Consider the following 17324-nt stretch of genomic DNA (forward strand, 5'->3'; position numbering starts at 1 on the left):
GGTAAACCATCTCCTCAGCTTTTGTTTTTGTTTTTTTCTGAAAATCTTTTATTTTAATTGAGAGATGTATTGGTGACTGGTTGGTTCATTGGTTGGTTTGATTTTGTATTTTGTTTAAGGTTTTTGGTTGTTTGATTAGTTACAATCTTGAAGTCCTGATTAACTGAGTAGGATGGATAATTTTGTCTTGAAACAGTAATTGTGTACAGCAATGTATTCAGTATCATTTTTAGTAGTATTGACCATTGCAGCTTACTAGACTTTTCCCCTTCAATTTACCCAACCTAATCTTTGTATTTAGATCCTCTGTGCAACCTATATTCAGACAGAAGCAGTTGTAGAATGTTGATAAAGACCACGTTGTTCTTAAGTACTGAAGACATGTCTTTGAAGGGGCTGTGAGTATAGTTCAGGGGCGCTGATCTAGGGGTAAGGGAACATTGAGCACTTCCAAAGACAGGCAGACAAACAGTCTCGGTCGGGGTCTCTCTCTCTCTCTCTCTCTCTCTCTCTCTCTCTCTCTCTCTCTCTCTCTCTCTCTCTCACACACACACACACACACACACACACACACACGACAGGCTCTCAGCATTTGGGTGGTAGAAGTAGCAGCATCAGGAATTTGGGGTCAACTTTGACTACCTGAGACAGTCTCTTCACTTTTCCTTCAAAAGGGGAAACAGAAGAGACATAATAATTATAAGCCAGGTGTGGTGCACATATCTATACTGTGGCATACAGGAGAATAAGGGATTCGTGGGTATTTAAGACCAATCTGGGAAACATAGTACAAACCTGTCTCAAAAAAATAACAGAAGCCAGCATTCAATGGGGAAAACTAAGATGAGATCATTTCTGTGAATTCTGAGAGGGGGAAAGAGAGATGACAGTTTGGGGTAGAATTTCAGTGCTCCTGTTTTGTTTTATTATGATAACTAGTCTTTTTTCTAGCATTCCTTTTCACAGTGCCATTCCCCAGGCAGAATCTTGCAGATTGGGTGTTGCCTAGATGGCATCATGAATCATGCTTGGCAAGTGCCGGGCTTGTTCTTTGTAGCACAAGATTGTAGGGATTCTGTATTAGACGTCTCAGCTTTTTGTCTTAAAGCCTAAAAATGTAAAAGAAAAAAGCTTGTAGTTTTAAATAATTAAGTCTTTCATTTAACTCTATCTTGTTCTTTGTATGTAAAGGAAGTTTAAAGAAAATAATATATCTTTGGAATTAATCTAATAGAAAAATTGTGAATGGGATCATTCAACGTGCATGTTTAATTTTCATCAGTCATGAGTTATGTCTTTTTTTTTTTTTGAAAGTGGAGGACAGTTTGAGAGATCTAGGTGATTGGGACTAAAAGCATGTGCCGATATCCAGCAAGGATGTTAGGTTTTTATTAGAACAAATTGTCAGTTTTGTTTTGCTTTTCACAGGTTAACCGGAATAGCACCACCCGCTCTGGCTGTGATGTCAATCCCTCTTGTGCTCTGTGTGGTTCAGGCAGCGTAAACACCATGCCTCCTGAAATTCACTATGAAGCCCCTCTGTTGGAACGTCTTTCTCAGTTGGATTCTTGTGTTCACCCTGTTCTAGCATTTCCAGATGGTAAGAAAGACATCAGAATTTAAAGTCTAACCAGTGAGATCTGATAGGGTTCCAAGTGAAAGAAAATCAGTGATGTCAGATACTCAGTATCCCTTTCTGTCATCAAAAACTTGTCAGAATTTTGCTGTTTGACCTGTAATTCAATAGGAAAGAACATCTTCCATAAGTCATCTTTTGACAGGGAGGTTATATATGAAGGGGCTGGAGCAGTGTCTCAGAAGTTAAGAACACTTGCTCTCTTGAAGAGGACCTAAGTTTGATTCCCAGACATCTATAACTCCAGTTCCAGGGTGTCTTTTCTAGCTTCTGAGTGCACTGGATGCACGTGGTGTGCATTTATACATACAGTCAAAACATTAATACAAATAAAATAAAAATATTTAAAATAAAAGTAAGGGATTGGAATTTACTTAGCAGTTGAGAGGAGCACTGGCTGCTCTTCCAGAGGACCCTAGTTTGGTTCCCAGCACCCATATGACTTCAGTTTCCAGAGAATCCAACACCCTCTTCTGGCCTCCATGAGTACTAGGTGTGCATGTTGTACACTGGCTACATACTTAAATAATAACATAAAATCAAAGAAAAATCTGGAAAGATGACTTCGTAGTAAAGAGCTGTATTGCTCTTAAAAAGATCCTGAGTTTGGTTCTCAGCACCTGCTTTGGGTCTTGAGCTCACTGCCTGCATTTGCTCCAGGGTGCTGGGATTAAAGAGAGGTGCCACCATGCCTTGCTTCCCCCCCCCCCTTTTTTGAGATAAGATTAGGATTTTGTTTGTTTTATTTTTCGAAACAAGGTTTCTCTGTAGCTTTGGTGTCTGTCCCGAAACTAGCTCTAGCTTTTGTAGACCAGGCTGGCCTCGAATTCAGAGAATGCTGGGATTAAAGGCAGGCACCATCATTGCCCGGCAAGATTAGTATTGTTTTGACTCCTTTAAGTTTTTTATGGATGGTTACTTCTTACTAAGCCATACTCCTCACTTAGGAGAGAGTGTGAGTTGGGGTCTCATGTATTCTGTACTGGCCTCAAATTCACTGTGTAGCCAAGAGTGACTTTTAAAACTCCTGATCCTCCTGCCTATGCATCCAGAATGCTGGAATCACAGATATGTATCACACATTGGATGAGTGTCTATTGATGTTTCCCCCTCTACACTTAGCAGCTTAGTGAGAGCTGTTTTGTGGCCCTGTATAACAAAAAAAAATAGTAATTTTATTTTGTTTCCTAATCAGTTCATAAGAGTTGTTAGGATCACAGTCTTTATCCTGAAATTTTGTGTTGTCTTCCACCTTCAGCACATTTTAGGCATGGCATACACTTTTATTCTTAGAGCTTGGTAGGCAGAGGCAGATTGATACCTTGAGTTTGAGGCCACCCAGGTGTGGAAAGCCATTTCCAGAACAGCCAGGGCTACACAGAGAAACCCTGTCTTAGGGGGAGGAGTTCTGCTGGCAACATAGACTCTGTCTTAAAATAAAAGGGCCAGATATGATGGTGTACACTTAAAATCATAACCCCTGGGTGGGGGCAGAAAAGCAGAGAAACTGCCATGAGTTGAGTTTTAGGCCCACCTGGTAGGCATAACAAGTTCTATACTGCAGTAAGATCCCACCTCAAATGACTGAGAAAGTTTAGAAAAAAAAATGGTGAGGTGCTGTTCACAATCCCATCACTCAGAGCAAACAGATCTTTGTGAGTTCAAGGCCAGCCAAGGCTATGTAGTGAGACCCTGTTTCTTAAAACAACAACAAAAAGATCAAAAGGAGCAATGAAAATGCTGTTTTGTGGGAAACTACCAGCATGTGTACTTGAGACTGTGGCTTTCCAGCAGGAGAAGGAAGTGAGCTTTGCAAAATACTCCAATAGCAGACTTACGACTACGGCATATCAGAACTTGATGAACTCAGGATGCAGTTTCTAGTCATGTTTCATTTTGAGGAAGTAGTAATTTAAGATGATGTTAATAATGAATTTGTATTTTCCTTTTATTTACCTGATAAAGTACTATACCCTCTTTGATTATAGCACTTTAATCTTATATAAATGGAAAGTAGAACATCCTATAACTGAATTAATCTCTACTGCATTTTTACTTTTTTTTGTGTGGCAGAGTATCATAGTGTGTATCCAGGCTGACCTCATACTGGTAATCGCCCCTCTTTCCTTTCCTCCTAAGTATTGGAATTATACAGACGAGCACTACATGCCCAACATTTTTTGATATTTCATGCCTTTGTTTGGGTCTTCTAGTCTGTCTAGTTTGTTTTAATTTTCAGTACTTGTTTTTAAGCCCAGGACCTTGTGTGTATAAGCAAACACTCTACCACTGAGCTACAGCCTCAGCACGTGTTTAGATTTTTTGGTTCTTCCCATGTCCTAGGATAACCACTATTCAGTTAGTATGTATACTCAAACCAACAATGTCTAGGAACTTGTATTGTCCACTGTTTGGGGAATTTAACAAGTTTCTGCTCATTCATTTATAGAAGCTATTAAAAGAAAATACAGTAAAGTTCTGGCAAGTGTGAGTCTGTTTTACATTGTATTGTTTTGCGATATCACTATATGTAGTCTTAGCTAACCTTGAGCTTGAAACAGCACCATCACATTCAGCTGTTAGGTGTATTTATTTTAGGACTTAGAATAGGGACTTATAATGGATGAATCCCTCTTCCCCCTCTCCTTGTTAGCCTACCCATCCCATTTGTCTTATCTTCCATCCCTCACTTCACTTTTCCATGTGTCTGTCTGTCTGTGTTGGGAATCAAACCCAGGATTTTGTACATCCTAGAAAAGTACTCTGCAACTGAACTGTAGCCTTGACCCTTTTACCCTCATTTAAAAAAATGAATAAATTTTTTAATTGTACCACTAAAAGTGGCCTGGTTTTAGTTTTAACAGTGAAATAAGAGGGCTATAAATTTTCTTTAAATTCATGAGTACAGTTAAAATGGCATTTATATAGGGGCTTGGGATATAGTTCAATTTGTATAGCACTTGCCTAGCATGGGTGAAGCACTGAATTCCTTCCCCGCCACGTGAACTGGAGTTGGTGACACAAGCCTTTAATCCCAGCATTTGGGAAGCAAAGGCAGTCAGATCTCTATGGGGTTTAGGCCAGCCAAGACTAAACCATGAGATACTATCACAAACAAAAAATAAAGTGGAGCTAGACCAGAGACTAGTCAGATAACATACATTCTAAAGACCAGGCTGGCCTCAAACTCACAGAGATACTCTGCCTTTCTGAGTGTTGGTGTTAGAGACATGTGTTACCACTTCCTGGCTCAATGATACATGTTATATAGTTTTAGCTTCAGCCTAAGACAGCTGAACAATTTTTTCTTCCTAGGACATGGGAAGAACCAAAAAATCTAAACACGTGCTGAGGCTGTAGCTCAGTGGTAGAGTGTTTGCCTATACACACAAGGTCCTGGGCTTAAAAACAAGTACTGAAAATTAAAACAAACTAGACAGACTAGAAGACCCAAACAATGTTTTAGTGGTGAATATTACAAAGAAAATACCCTTTTACCCTGGAATTTATATATTTTTAATTAAAACTCTTTGTGTGTTTTTGATTTTTGAAAGAGGGTTACTCTGTGTATTTTTGGCTATCCTAGAACTTGTTCTATAGTCTAGGAAAGCTTAAAATTCACAAAGATCCCCTGCCTCTGCCTCCTGAGTGCTGGGATTAAAAGCACGCACTAAATTTTTTTTTCTGATAGGATACATTTTAGTTATAGTCTTGTCTCCCAACTTTTTCTAGGTCCTACCCATCTTCATACCCAACTAACTTCATGTTTTTTTTTTCTCTCCCTGAAAAAAAAAATGGAGCTAATGGGTCAATCCGTTTATAACTTTAAAAAAAGTGAAAATGAAAATCCAGGGCTGGTGAAATGACTCAGTGGTTGAGTGGTTAAGGCTGCTCTTCCAGAGGTTCTGAGTTCCGATTCTCTGCAACCATATGATGGTGCGCATCCATTTAAAGTGGGATCTAATGCCCTCTTCTGGAATAATGATTTGCATGCAGATAGAACACTCATATACATAAAAGAAATAAATGAATCTTTTTTAAAAATCCAAACAAATCAATAAATTAGAAATTATAGAACAAAATAAAAAGCACACATAAAATTATGAAGTCCATTTTGTATTGGCCAACTACTCTGGGGTATGGAGCCTGCCATGGGATGTGGTTGATACACCAGTGACCCTCCATTCTCAGAGGGTATCAACTGCAAATAGCTTTTTGCTTAGAGTGGGACCTTGTTTTCTGCTTTCCAGTACTGCAGTTTTGTGTAGTTTGAACCTCTATAGGTCTTATGCATGAAGTCATATTGGTCCTATTGTGTCTGGAAAATGCTGTTTGCTTGAAATTGTATACCACTTCTGACTCTCAGAATCTTTTTGTGCTCTCTTCTTCATAGATATTTGAGGGAGGAAGAGTTTGATAAGGACATATTTAGGTCTAAATGCCCTAAAATATCTCTCTCAGCACATTCTCCATTTGTGGGTCTCTGTGTTATTTACTATCAACTACAAGAAATAGCTTCTCTGATGAGGGTTGAATAATGTTCTGATCTATGGGTATAGCAATATGTCATTGGGAATCATTTCATTGATATATTTCTTTAGCAGAATAGTAGGTTTTCCCCTACTACTATTAGGGGTTTATGATCTATGTAGTTTTAGGTTCTTGGCTACATCAGCAGTGTCAGGTAAGGGTTCTATCTCACGAAATAGGCCTTAAATCCAGTTGTTTGTTTGTTTGTTTGTTTTAAGTGATTACAAACTCCCATAATATTTGTTCCACTATTACATAGTATATCTTGTGGGAAGGTTAGTTTATTTTTTTAATATTTATTTATTTATTATGTATACAATATTCTGTCTGTGTTTATGCCTTCAGGCCAGAAGAGGGCACCAGACCCCATTACAGATGGTTGTGAGCCACCATGTGGTTGCTGGGAATTGAACTCAGGACCTCTGGAAGAGCAGGGAATGCTCTTAACCTCTGAGCCATCTCTACAGCCCCAGAAGTTTATTTTTGAGACAGTGTTTTTCATGTAGACTCCACCTCAATATGAGGATGGCTTGTTGGCTTACACTTGGAGACAAGTGGATCTCTGAATTCAAGTCCAGCCTATTGTACATAGCAAGTTCCAGGATAGCCAGAGTACGTAACAGAGAGACCCCATCTCAAACAAACACCAGAATTGAGAGATGGCTCAACTGTTAAGTGCATAAGTGTTGAGTTCAGCTCCCAGCACTCGTATTGATCCAAGGGCATCTGAAGCCTTTGGCTTCTGTAGATACCTGCACTGTGTGCTTATGCCTTACGCACAGAGACACAAACACACATAATTTAAAAATAAATTTTTTTGTTATTGTTTTAAAAAGCCAAGTGTAGTTTCTAGTGTCTTTAATCTTAACACTTGGTATCTTAGGCAAGATGATCACCCCAAGTGTAAAGCCAGCCTGAACTATGAATATGAAGCAAGACCCTGTTTTAAAATCTGAGTATGGGGGCTGGAGAAATGGCTCAGAGGTTTGCCTGCTCTTCCAAAGGTCCCGAGTTCAGTTTCCAGCAACCACATGGTACCTCACACCATCTGTAAAGAAGTGTCCTCTTCTGGCCTGCAGGCATACACACAGACAGAATATTGTATACTAAATAAATAAATAAACAAATGAATAAATAAATAAGGCTGATTATGGACTGGAAAGATGGGTCAGAGGTTAAGAGCACTGACTGCTCTTCCAGAGGTCCTGAGTTCAGTTCCCAGCCACATGGTGGCTCACAACCATTTATTGCCCTCTTCTGGTGTGCATTCAAACATGCAAACAGAACATTATATAATAAATAAATCTTTTTTTTAAAAAAGGTTAAAAATAAAAAGCTGAGTTTTTCTAGGCAGTGGTGGCATAAACCTTTAATCCCAGCACTTGAAACAGAGGTAGGCGAATCTCTGAGCCTGTGGCCAGCCTGGTCTATAGAGCTGGTTCCAGGACAGCCAGGGCTACACAAAGAAATCTTGTCTTTTTTTTTTTTTGTCCCTGATGTTGGTGCAGAGGAGGCAGAGGCAGGTTGTGAGTTCAAGGCCAGCCTGGTCTACAAGAGCTACTTCCAGGACAGGCTTCAAAACTACAGAGAAACCCTGTCTCAAAAAATCCAAAAGTAAGCCCAGCGGTGGTGGCGCACGCCTTTAATCCCAGCACTCGGGAGGCAGAGGCAGGCGGATCTCTGTGAGTTCGAGACCAGCCTGGTCTATACGAGCTAGTTCCAGGACAGGAACCAAAAGCTACGGAGAAACCCTGTCTCGAAAAATAAAAAAAAAAAAAATCCAAAAGTAAAAGAACATACATTACCTATAATTCTCAGTGATTAAAACACAAGGTTGGGCTTGGTGTAAGTGCAAGACCAGCCTCTTGTACATATCAACACAGTTTTCAACTTCGTTCTGTTGGGTGGAGGGGTAAATGTTATGGATGGCTACCAAATATCATAGAGAAGAAATTAAGAAAACCTAAACAGGGCTTGGAGGGATGTGGCTTGAGTATATGTAGCAAGTACATGGCCTGGGTTCTATGTCTAGCAACACCAAAAAAAAAAAAAAAGAAAAGAAAAGAAGGAGATGTGTGTTCATGTACTAGAATACTCTATCCATGCCCATGTCCCCACTTTGATCTGTATTTAGCAAGGCAGTGCCACAAGTGTTTTAATTTTTGTTTTTTGTGGGTTTCCCCTCTCCCCTGTTCCTGTAGCCTGAGGGCTGATATTTGTTTTCTAGGTAGCAGGGAATTGAGCTTGGGCCAGAGCCAGCCTGGTGCACATAACAGGGTCCAGGCTAGCAAAGGCTTCATAGAGAGATCTCACACACACACACACACACACACACACAAAATCAAAAGCAGTAGTATAGACCAGAAATAGACTGTAAGTGAACAGTGGGTCACCTAAATTGAGATGGCTCTCAAGGGCCTGTTTGATTTTATTGTGACATTCTCTTAGACTGTAGCCTAGATCTTATGGCAATCCTACTGCCTAAGTTTCTTAAGTGTTGTGTTTGTTTCAAGCATTTTCACAGAGAAATTATTTTCCTGAGGAATTAGTAAAATACTTAATTCATAGAAAAATACAACTTAGAGCATGAGGGTCCATACCTACAGTCAGAGCTATTCAGGAAACTAAGGCAGGAGGATCACTAGAGTCTAGGAATTTGGGGGCCAGCCTAAGCTACATAGTGAGACCTTGTCTTAGAGGGTTTTGGGGATGTGTGATTTTAAAGAAAACAGTACTGAGGAAGTAAAAAACTGTAATTAGTTTTCTAGTAATTAACAGTAACTAATCAGCTTTATAAAACACATAGGCTGGGAGGTGGTTGTGTATCCCTTTAATCCCAGCACTGGGGGGGGGGGCAGAGGCAGGTGGATCTCTGTGGGTTCAAGGTCAGCCTGGTCTATAAGAGCTAGTTCCAGGACACAGACAGCTAAAGTTGTTACACAGAAAAGCCCTGTCTTAAAAATCCAAAAAAGGAAGAAAAAGAAGAAATACACTGATAATCAAAAGACAAGATGATAGCGCTCTAGAGCAAGGAGGATGGCATAGCTTGTACTGGAAGGATAAAGTACCTTCTGTGGTCCTGGATAGCATAGGGTGTGCTGTATCACAGAAGTTAGGCCCCATGGGAACATAAAAGTACATCATGGTTGTACATGTAGAATGAAGTAGGTTTAAATATAAGAATTGAAATAGGATGTTCAAAGTCTGCCACATCAATAAGATCAACATGAGAAGCGAAGTCTCCCATCAATATAACAAAAAATGTATTATATTTTTACCTCCACCAGAACTTGTAAATAAAAGGCCAAGGTGGTAGCACTGCTTACTTATGTATACATCAATAAAGTTCACATAAATGGGTCTTCCATATGACATCCCCTGGTTTTGCTAAGCTAGAAAGTTGTTTGACAAGGGTATATTGACCTGGAGAGTCGGTAACCAGCACCCTTCAATGAGAGAGGAGCCCAGAGGCCAGGTTCTTGGACTAACCCACAATGTTTTGTGTTTCTTACAGATGTTCCCACAAGCCTGCACTTCCAGAGCATGTTGAAGTCTCAGTGGCAAAACAAGCCTTTTGACAAGATCAAACCTACCAAAAAGTTTTCACTTAAGCACAGAGCACCCATGCCATGCAGTCTGTCAGATCCAGTTCGTAAAGACAGGCATAAGTTGGTCAACTCCTTCCTTACAACAGCCAGTAAGTTTTAGGGAACTAAGGAGTCTTCTGGAATCACTATTGCTGTATTTTATAACTTTTTATATTCTCTAGTTACTGGTCTGCTATGCCAATATTCTGGGATTGGAAAAAGCTTTTAGTTACCTAATACAAATTCAGCTCACAGCTTACCTACCCTATCTGTTTGGTTTGGATGCTCTCAGATAGACTTTGGAAACTGTTTCAAACAAGTAAAGCCCAAAATGGTCAGTGAACAGCCAATAGTAACATACTGGGTCCACCTGTGGGCAGGTTGACTTCTGACTGAAGCCTTGGTGTTAACATTTCTGTTTGTGACTCCCTGTCCCGTCTTAGCTATTGTGCCATTAACTAGAAGGTTGAATCCCAAAGACTATGATGCTGCCCTGGATATATAGCATTGGCCTAAGAACTGAAGAGCTCAGAACTCAAATAAGATTTGAGTGAATGTACTTCACAGCTCTTTTTTGTTCCCCTCTTCAGAGCTGTCCCATCACCAAACCCGGCCTGACAGGACCCACAGGCAGCACTTAGACGATGTGGGGACTGTGCCCATGGTGGAGCGAGTGACTGCTCCAAAAGCAGAGCGCTTGCTCAATCTGCCGCCACCAGTACATGACCCAAACCACAGCAAAATGAGATTGCGAGACCATTCATCTGAGAGAAGTGAAGGTAGGGCCAGGCCGGCACCTCTACCTGCATTGGCACTTGCTCAGAGCTTTCTGGGACAGCCCAAGCTTCTCTTAAAACCCCCTACCCCAAGCTTTGACCATTACTTGCTAGAAAGGCACAGCACGGGGCACTATTGCTTCTAAATGCAGGTCACATCTTATGCTACAACATCTGCCCAGTCCCCTATTTCTCATCAACTAGTTGCTGCAGCTTTTTATCCTCTAGGCTACAAAGAAACTTTTTTTTTTTGCCTTTAGTGTGCATTGCTGGCATTCCTAACATGTTGGAAGTAGAACTGGTTACGATATCCATTTAGCAGTGTATTCCTCTCCTTTCTGTTGACTTCTGCAGTGTTGAAGCATCACACAGACATGAGCAGTTCGAGCTACTTGACAGCTACCCACCATCCATCACACAGCCCCCCGGTGAGACAACTCTCCACCTCATCAGACACCTCCACAACACCTACCAGCTCTGGCTCACAGGTTGCAGCCAGCACGTCTGTAAGTACCTGTGTGGAGTTGATAGGACATTTTACAGATTACAGGGCACTCATAATAACTCTAGAGACCAATGTAGAGTGTAGTTGTAGTACTTGACCCTCGAGTTTTCATAGTAAAAAACAAATCATATAGAGGCATGGGTGTGGGTTTTGTTGTTGATGGTTGATTTTTATTTTTTTCAGGAAAGTAGTACTAGGGCATTGTTATAAGGTCTAGACCTTTGTTCTAGAGGCAGATTCTCTGAAGGTGCTTTGTGATTGTTTAGGATCTGCTTCACCTTGAACTTGAATACCATGGCCCTAATCTTTTAAGGCATTCAAGACAACAGTTCCTTGTTTCTTCTATTGATGAATGGCAGTAGGATACTAAGAATAGAGAGTGATGATAGAAGGGAGAAGGCAGAACTCTCAGATGTACAGAGCAGAAGTAGGATGCGGCAGGTTACTATTGCATAATGGAAGGTCATTTAAAGCATACTCACTACCTTGTACACCACCAAATCCCATTCAAGAATGTTTGCTTAGCCAAAGCAAACATAGTGTAATTAAACATGTATATGTAGAAGTTAAGTATAGTTATCCAAGCATTCCTTTTATAGTAATCACAATAACAAGTGTAACTATATTAGTAATATTAAATTCTGGTACTGTTATGTTTACTAAACATTCTACTACTAGACTTGATGTCACAGGTCTATAATTCTAGCACTCAGGAGGATGAGGCCAAAGGATCACTGTTCATACACACCATCCCATTTAATCCTACATTGTCCTTTGATAAATAGTATTGTGAATCCTGATTTTTGTGGACATGAAAACTAAGGCTGCACAGGGTTGAGTGTATTTCATAAGGTAAAGGGCAGTTTGTGAGGGTTGTGATTGTGATTCAAACCCTTGTAGTCTGACTTCAGAGTCAGCTCTCTCACCAGGACACCACACAACCTTGGCCTGAGAAAAGAGATGTTATAGAAGCTCTAAGCTCACAAAATGTGCTCGCTAAACTCTTGGAATGAGGTACAAACTCATATTGTTCTTTGCTCTTACAGGCCAGACTGTCCTTTCCAAAAAGCTTTCTTTCACCTTTTCCACTCACAGACTTTGTCTGAATAGGTGTGTAGTATTACTACCGCACTCAGCCAAACACTAGGAAAGGGTTTCACATAATGTGATAATAAAGAATAATTCTTATTTTAGAAAAAAATTAAGCTCTAAGCTCCAGGACTTGGTAAGTCAGCATTCTTTTTTTCATCTGTCAGCCCTGATAAGTCTGGGGAGTGTTGATTTAGAACTAGATCATTTGGAATTTAACCTTATTAAGTACAGATTTTATGCACGGCACTGTGCTAATCCTTTAGGCTCTTTCTTTTGAGACAAGGTTTATCTATGTAGTCCTGGCTGTCTGTATTTCACTGGCCTAACTCACAGAAATCCTCTTGCCTCTGCCTCCTAAGTTCTGGGGTTAAAGACATGTACTACCACACCTAGCTCCTTCAGGTTCTGATTGCTTCATTTATTCAGAGAATCACGATTCTTCCATTAAGCAGAGTGATATGCCAAATTTAGGTTGAGAAGCAAGGGGTAACTGGTTGAAGCGGGCAAGACAGGGTATTTGTAGCTGTGCTTCACAGTACTTGTTACTTGTACTAAAATCATCTTAGTGGTCTTTAAACAAATTGTGTTTGTTTTGTGTGTGTCTTGAGATCCAGTGACTTTTTAAAAAATTCCTTAGAAAACTTTAGAGAATAGATATGGCTGCACTTTGAGAGAATTAGGCTGAGTCCTCCTGTTTCTTTCTGGTGTGAAACCAGATTTAGAAATGACTTACTATTCTCAATGCTACCACCCTCCCCCCTTTTCTGACTCTAAATTGGAAAAGGTAGTTGAGTTGAGTTGAATGAGTGCTAGCACAATGGGTATTTAAGAGAAGGATACAGCCCAGAGGCCTGAGATGCTTTGGGGACATTCATAGCTGTTTCTAGCAGGAGTTTCATTCTTGACAAAGATAGAAAGCTATCTCTCCCAAGGCTTCTTCCAGACTCATTTCTTATGTGGGTCATGGAATTTCAGCCAAGATGTGGTAGTGACAGAAGCTTTTGGATGTGCAGTCACTATTGCTTGACTTGCAGAACTCAACCAGGCAAGATTTCCAAAATTCTCAACCATTTTAGTTAACCTATGACCCAAACTTTGTGAGGTTAATGATGGTCTACTATTGCTGATAAAGAAGCAAATTGAAAATTGTGATGACCTGAAATCATTCATGGCACCATCTGAAATCCTGTTGTTTTTAATGTTCTTACAGTGTCTTTTTTTTTTCTTGGTTTTTTTTTTTTGAGACAGGGTCTCTGGTAGCTATGGTGCCTGTCCTGGAACTAGCTCTTGTAAACCAGGCTGACCTCGAACTCACAGGAATCCGCCTGCCTTTGTCTCCCGAGTGCTGGGATTACAAGCATGCGCCACCACCACCCGGCTTCTTACAGTGTCTTAAGATGATGGAATTATCTTACCTTCCAAGGAGATGTATATAATAGTTGGTGGGAGCTAGTAGCTCATCTTTCTTACTATTCCCTTGTGGGCTGACCACACTTAGTGGTTTGAGTGTAAATGCAGGCTCTTGGGTGTTTCCAGCTGTGTTGTTGCCATAACAGCATGTTTGTCATCCCACTGTTTCCCTATGGCCTCTCACAGTTAACAGGCTGTTTCAGGATAAGGTATTTGCTCTCCGGGCAGAAGCAGCTAATAGAGGCTTTTTTTTTTTTCCTGTCTAAAAGATTTGGTCTTTTGGCTCTTTGCTTTATTCATTCATTCTGGACTCTTTTTAAGACAGGGTCACTCTATGTTGCTCTAACTCTTCTAGAACTTGCTGTGTAGACCAGGCTAAGCTTGAACTCAGAAATCTGCCTACATGGGCCACCCAAGTACTGGGATTAAAGATGTGCAGCACCATACCTGGCTTTATTCATTCTTAGTGTCCTGTCTACCATAGATGTCATACTCTCCTTTTGTTACTGAACCCTTGAAAGTCTTATTTCCCCAAAGATTTGATGTTCCCACTTTACTGTGAACACATTTCCTTTGTGGGGGGAGGGGATGGAAGCTATAGACAGGTTCCTTCTTTTCAGTTTCCTTCCATTCCTCTCTCCCCCAACATAATAGAAAGATGAGCCGGGTGGTGGTGGCACACACCTTTAATCCCAGAGGCAGGCAGATCTCTGTGAGTTCAAGTCCAGCCTGGTCTACAAGAGCTAGTTCCAGGATAGGCTCCAAAGCTACAGAGAAACCCTGTTTTGAAAAACCAAAAAAATAAAAAAAAAAGAAAGAAAGAAAGGAAGATAGATGAGAGTTATGTAAGGGCTGAGAAAGTGGTTGGTACAGATTTAGCTGAAGAGTTGAGATCCTCAAGAGGAAAGGGTTTTCATGGCAGCTTAAGGTAAGATAGTTTGTTAAGGTGGACCTGCCTTTTGAGCCTCTTTTCTGATGAGAAAAATCAATGCATTTAATCTAACTAGTCACCACTGAGTGGAAATATTGTATTTAAGAGCCAGAGTTGTTGACAAAGGAGAAAGGGTAAAACAGATTTTTAGATTAATTTTAGTGTGTGTGTGTGTGTGTGTGTGTGTGTGTGTGTGTGTGTTTTGCCTGCATATATATTTGTACTGCTACATGTGGCTGCAAAGGTCAGAAAAGGGTGTCATCTCCCTAATTGGGGTTACAGACAGTTGTGAGCCACCATGTTGGTACTAGAAACTAAACCCTAGTCCTATCCAAGAACAAGTAGTGCTCTTAATGACAGCCCTCTCTAGCTCTGGAACAGGGGTTTTAGGATTTTAAAAGAAGAGTGTTAGAGCCAGGTGATGGTAGCGCACGCCTTTAATCCCAGCACTCGGGAGGCAGAGGCAGGCGGATCTCTGTGAGTTCAGACCAGCCTGGTCTACAGAGCTAGTTCCAGGACAGGCTCCAAAGACACAGAGAAACCCTGTCTTGAAAAACCAAAAAAAAAAAAGAAGAAGAAGAGTGTTAGGAGAATGAGGGAATAGGAACCCAAATTGGCTCTAGGACACCCACCTGTAAAATCTAGCAATTTAAGAGGGAGCCTTGTAAAATGGGATTTACTCCTTGAGGCCAACACCTGCTACCCCTGCCCCCAAAAACTCTGCTGCCAGGGATAATCTGTTTAGATACTGTGGTGACCACTGCTACTCCAGGACCTGTGTTGTGTGCATGATCATCCTGTCATATGACTAATGGTTTTAAATTTGTCGCATTGTACCTCTCTTGAAATGTAAACTTTTGTCTTACAGCAGCCAGTGAGGAGGAGAAGGGGAGAGAGCTCATTTGATATCAATAACATTGTTATCCCGATGTCTGTTGCTGCAACAACTCGTGTTGAGAAACTACAATACAAAGAAATCCTTACTCCAAGGTAGAAGCCCTATTTAATCAGCTCCTCTCCCTCTCTTCCTGTTGTCCTGTATCTACTTTTTCTCTTCTGACCAAGCAGTCTTTATCCCTAAGTTGTTTTCTTTTTGAAAGAGGAGTCTGGGACCAGGCATGAATCCACACTCATAATCCCAGCTCCCCCGAATGCATAGTGGGTCTTCAAAAAACAATAAAATGGGGGTGAACAGACATGGTAACTCATGCCTGTAATCTGCGACCTTGGGAGGCTGAGGCTAGATGGTCATTGCCAGGTTCAAGGCTAACCTGTGCTACAGGCATGGATTGTTCATATCAGTAGTCTTAGCAATTGGGAGACTGAGGTGAGTGGATTGCAGTGGGTTTGCGGCCAGCTTGGGCTACATAGTGAGACTGCTGTTTCAAAAAGCAAGAGCAAATAAGAGTGTGGGAGAGTTAGTGGAGCAGGGTGGGTGGGTGCTTGATAGGAGTGAAGTTATAGCTTCTCTTATTCCTTTGTATGAATCCACCTACTCAAGGTCACAACCTGGCAGGCCACTCAGACTGTGTTTTAAAATACTGAACGTGTTGTCCCAATATCAAATCAGACTTCTTATAAATCTTCATTTCCAGCCCCTATAAGATTGACTGATATGTCCTATATGATACCAATCAATTGATATTATATAGTGTTTATTTAAGCAGTTAAAAGTTTTACTTGAGTTTGACAGTCTTACCAGCCTCAACTTGATGCTTCTGTTTCTGGCCTTTGTGGGTATTTGCGTGTGAGGCTTCATAATTTTACAGTCCCATAATTTTCTTTTCTTCAAATTCCTGTGTTTTTCAGCTGGCGAGAGGTTGATCTTCAGTCTCTGAAGGGGAGTCCTGATGAAGAGAATGAGGAGGTAATGCAATAGTTATGCTGTCTTAGAGGAACACACACACCAGTCATGGGTGCATGCACTCAAAATGCCTTAAGATACAGGAATGTCGCTGGACGGTAGTGGCGCAGGCCTTTAATCCCAGCCCTCAGGAGGCAGAAGTAGGTGAATCCCTGTGAATTCAAGGCCAGCCTGGTCCACAAGTGCTAGTTCCAGGACAGCTAGGACTATTACACAGGGAAACCCTGTTTTGAAAAGCAAAAAGCAAAATAAAAGATACAAGGTTTCAAATTTGAGCTCATTGTCTTCTCTCTCTAACTAGAAGCATCTACATTCGGGAGAGGGTTGTTCTAGATTTATTCTGGCAATTTCATAACCTTAGCTTCCTGGGAAAAAGAGATTAATGAAACTGCTCTGTTGCAGATTGAGGACCTTTCTGATGCAGCATTTGCTGCCCTCCATGCCAAATGTGAGGAGATGGAGAGGGCAAGGTGGCTGTGGACCACAAGTGTGCCACCCCAGCGTCGGGGCAGCAGGTAATGGGCAGGCACAGGTTCCCAGAATCTGTTGAAGGAGGGAGGATGGTAGCCAAAGAAAGTATGATTACAGGCCTATTGGTTTCCTGATGATTTAGCCGGAGGAATTTAGAAGGCCTCACAAGATGATCCTCTTTTTGATGAGGACAGGTTTTGTAGTCTTATCTTTAAATGACTCAATGAGTTCAAAGTGCTCACCCTCTAAGTTTGACTACTGAAACCCACAGTAGAAGAAACTCAGCTAGAAGGTGTCCTTCTATTCCATGCCTTATGCTGCAACATGGTGCTCATGCTCATTAATACCTCTCCCCACACACACTAAACTAACTAAAAAGACGGTGGCAGGAGTCCACCTATCTTTCTTTGACTTGTTTTCAAAACCTCAACTAGTCCCTGTTGTGAATTCACTAGTCAGGACTTTCTCTTAGACTCATGGTTACTCCATGCTTAGTTGTCATGGTTTTTTTGTTTGTTTGTT

General features: G+C 41.0%; 1 protein-coding gene across 10 annotated transcripts in view; it reads left to right on the top strand.

The window, feature by feature from the left end:
- The window catches only part of Kansl1 (KAT8 regulatory NSL complex subunit 1), a 132313-nt gene that overhangs the window by 112508 nt on the left and 2481 nt on the right, over nucleotides 1-17324 (top strand). For 6 of the 10 annotated variants that reach the window (XM_075990425.1, XM_075990422.1, XM_075990419.1 and 3 more), the window contains 7 exons: nucleotides 1429-1600; nucleotides 9681-9863; nucleotides 10344-10532; nucleotides 10884-11035; nucleotides 15336-15457; nucleotides 16277-16334; nucleotides 16734-16846. In XM_075990425.1, coding sequence (XP_075846540.1) covers nucleotides 1429-1600; nucleotides 9681-9863; nucleotides 10344-10532; nucleotides 10884-11035; nucleotides 15336-15457; nucleotides 16277-16334; nucleotides 16734-16846 — 989 coding nt within the window. The remainder of the gene's footprint in view (nucleotides 1-1428; nucleotides 1601-9680; nucleotides 9864-10343; nucleotides 10533-10883; nucleotides 11036-15335; nucleotides 15458-16276; nucleotides 16335-16733; nucleotides 16847-17324) is intronic. The other 4 variants (XM_075990429.1, XM_075990427.1, XM_075990426.1 and 1 more) reach the window with 1 other exon arrangement.

Source organism: Microtus pennsylvanicus, chromosome 11 (assembly GCF_037038515.1).
Source record: "Microtus pennsylvanicus isolate mMicPen1 chromosome 11, mMicPen1.hap1, whole genome shotgun sequence".
Lineage (NCBI taxonomy): Eukaryota > Metazoa > Chordata > Mammalia > Rodentia > Cricetidae > Microtus > Microtus pennsylvanicus.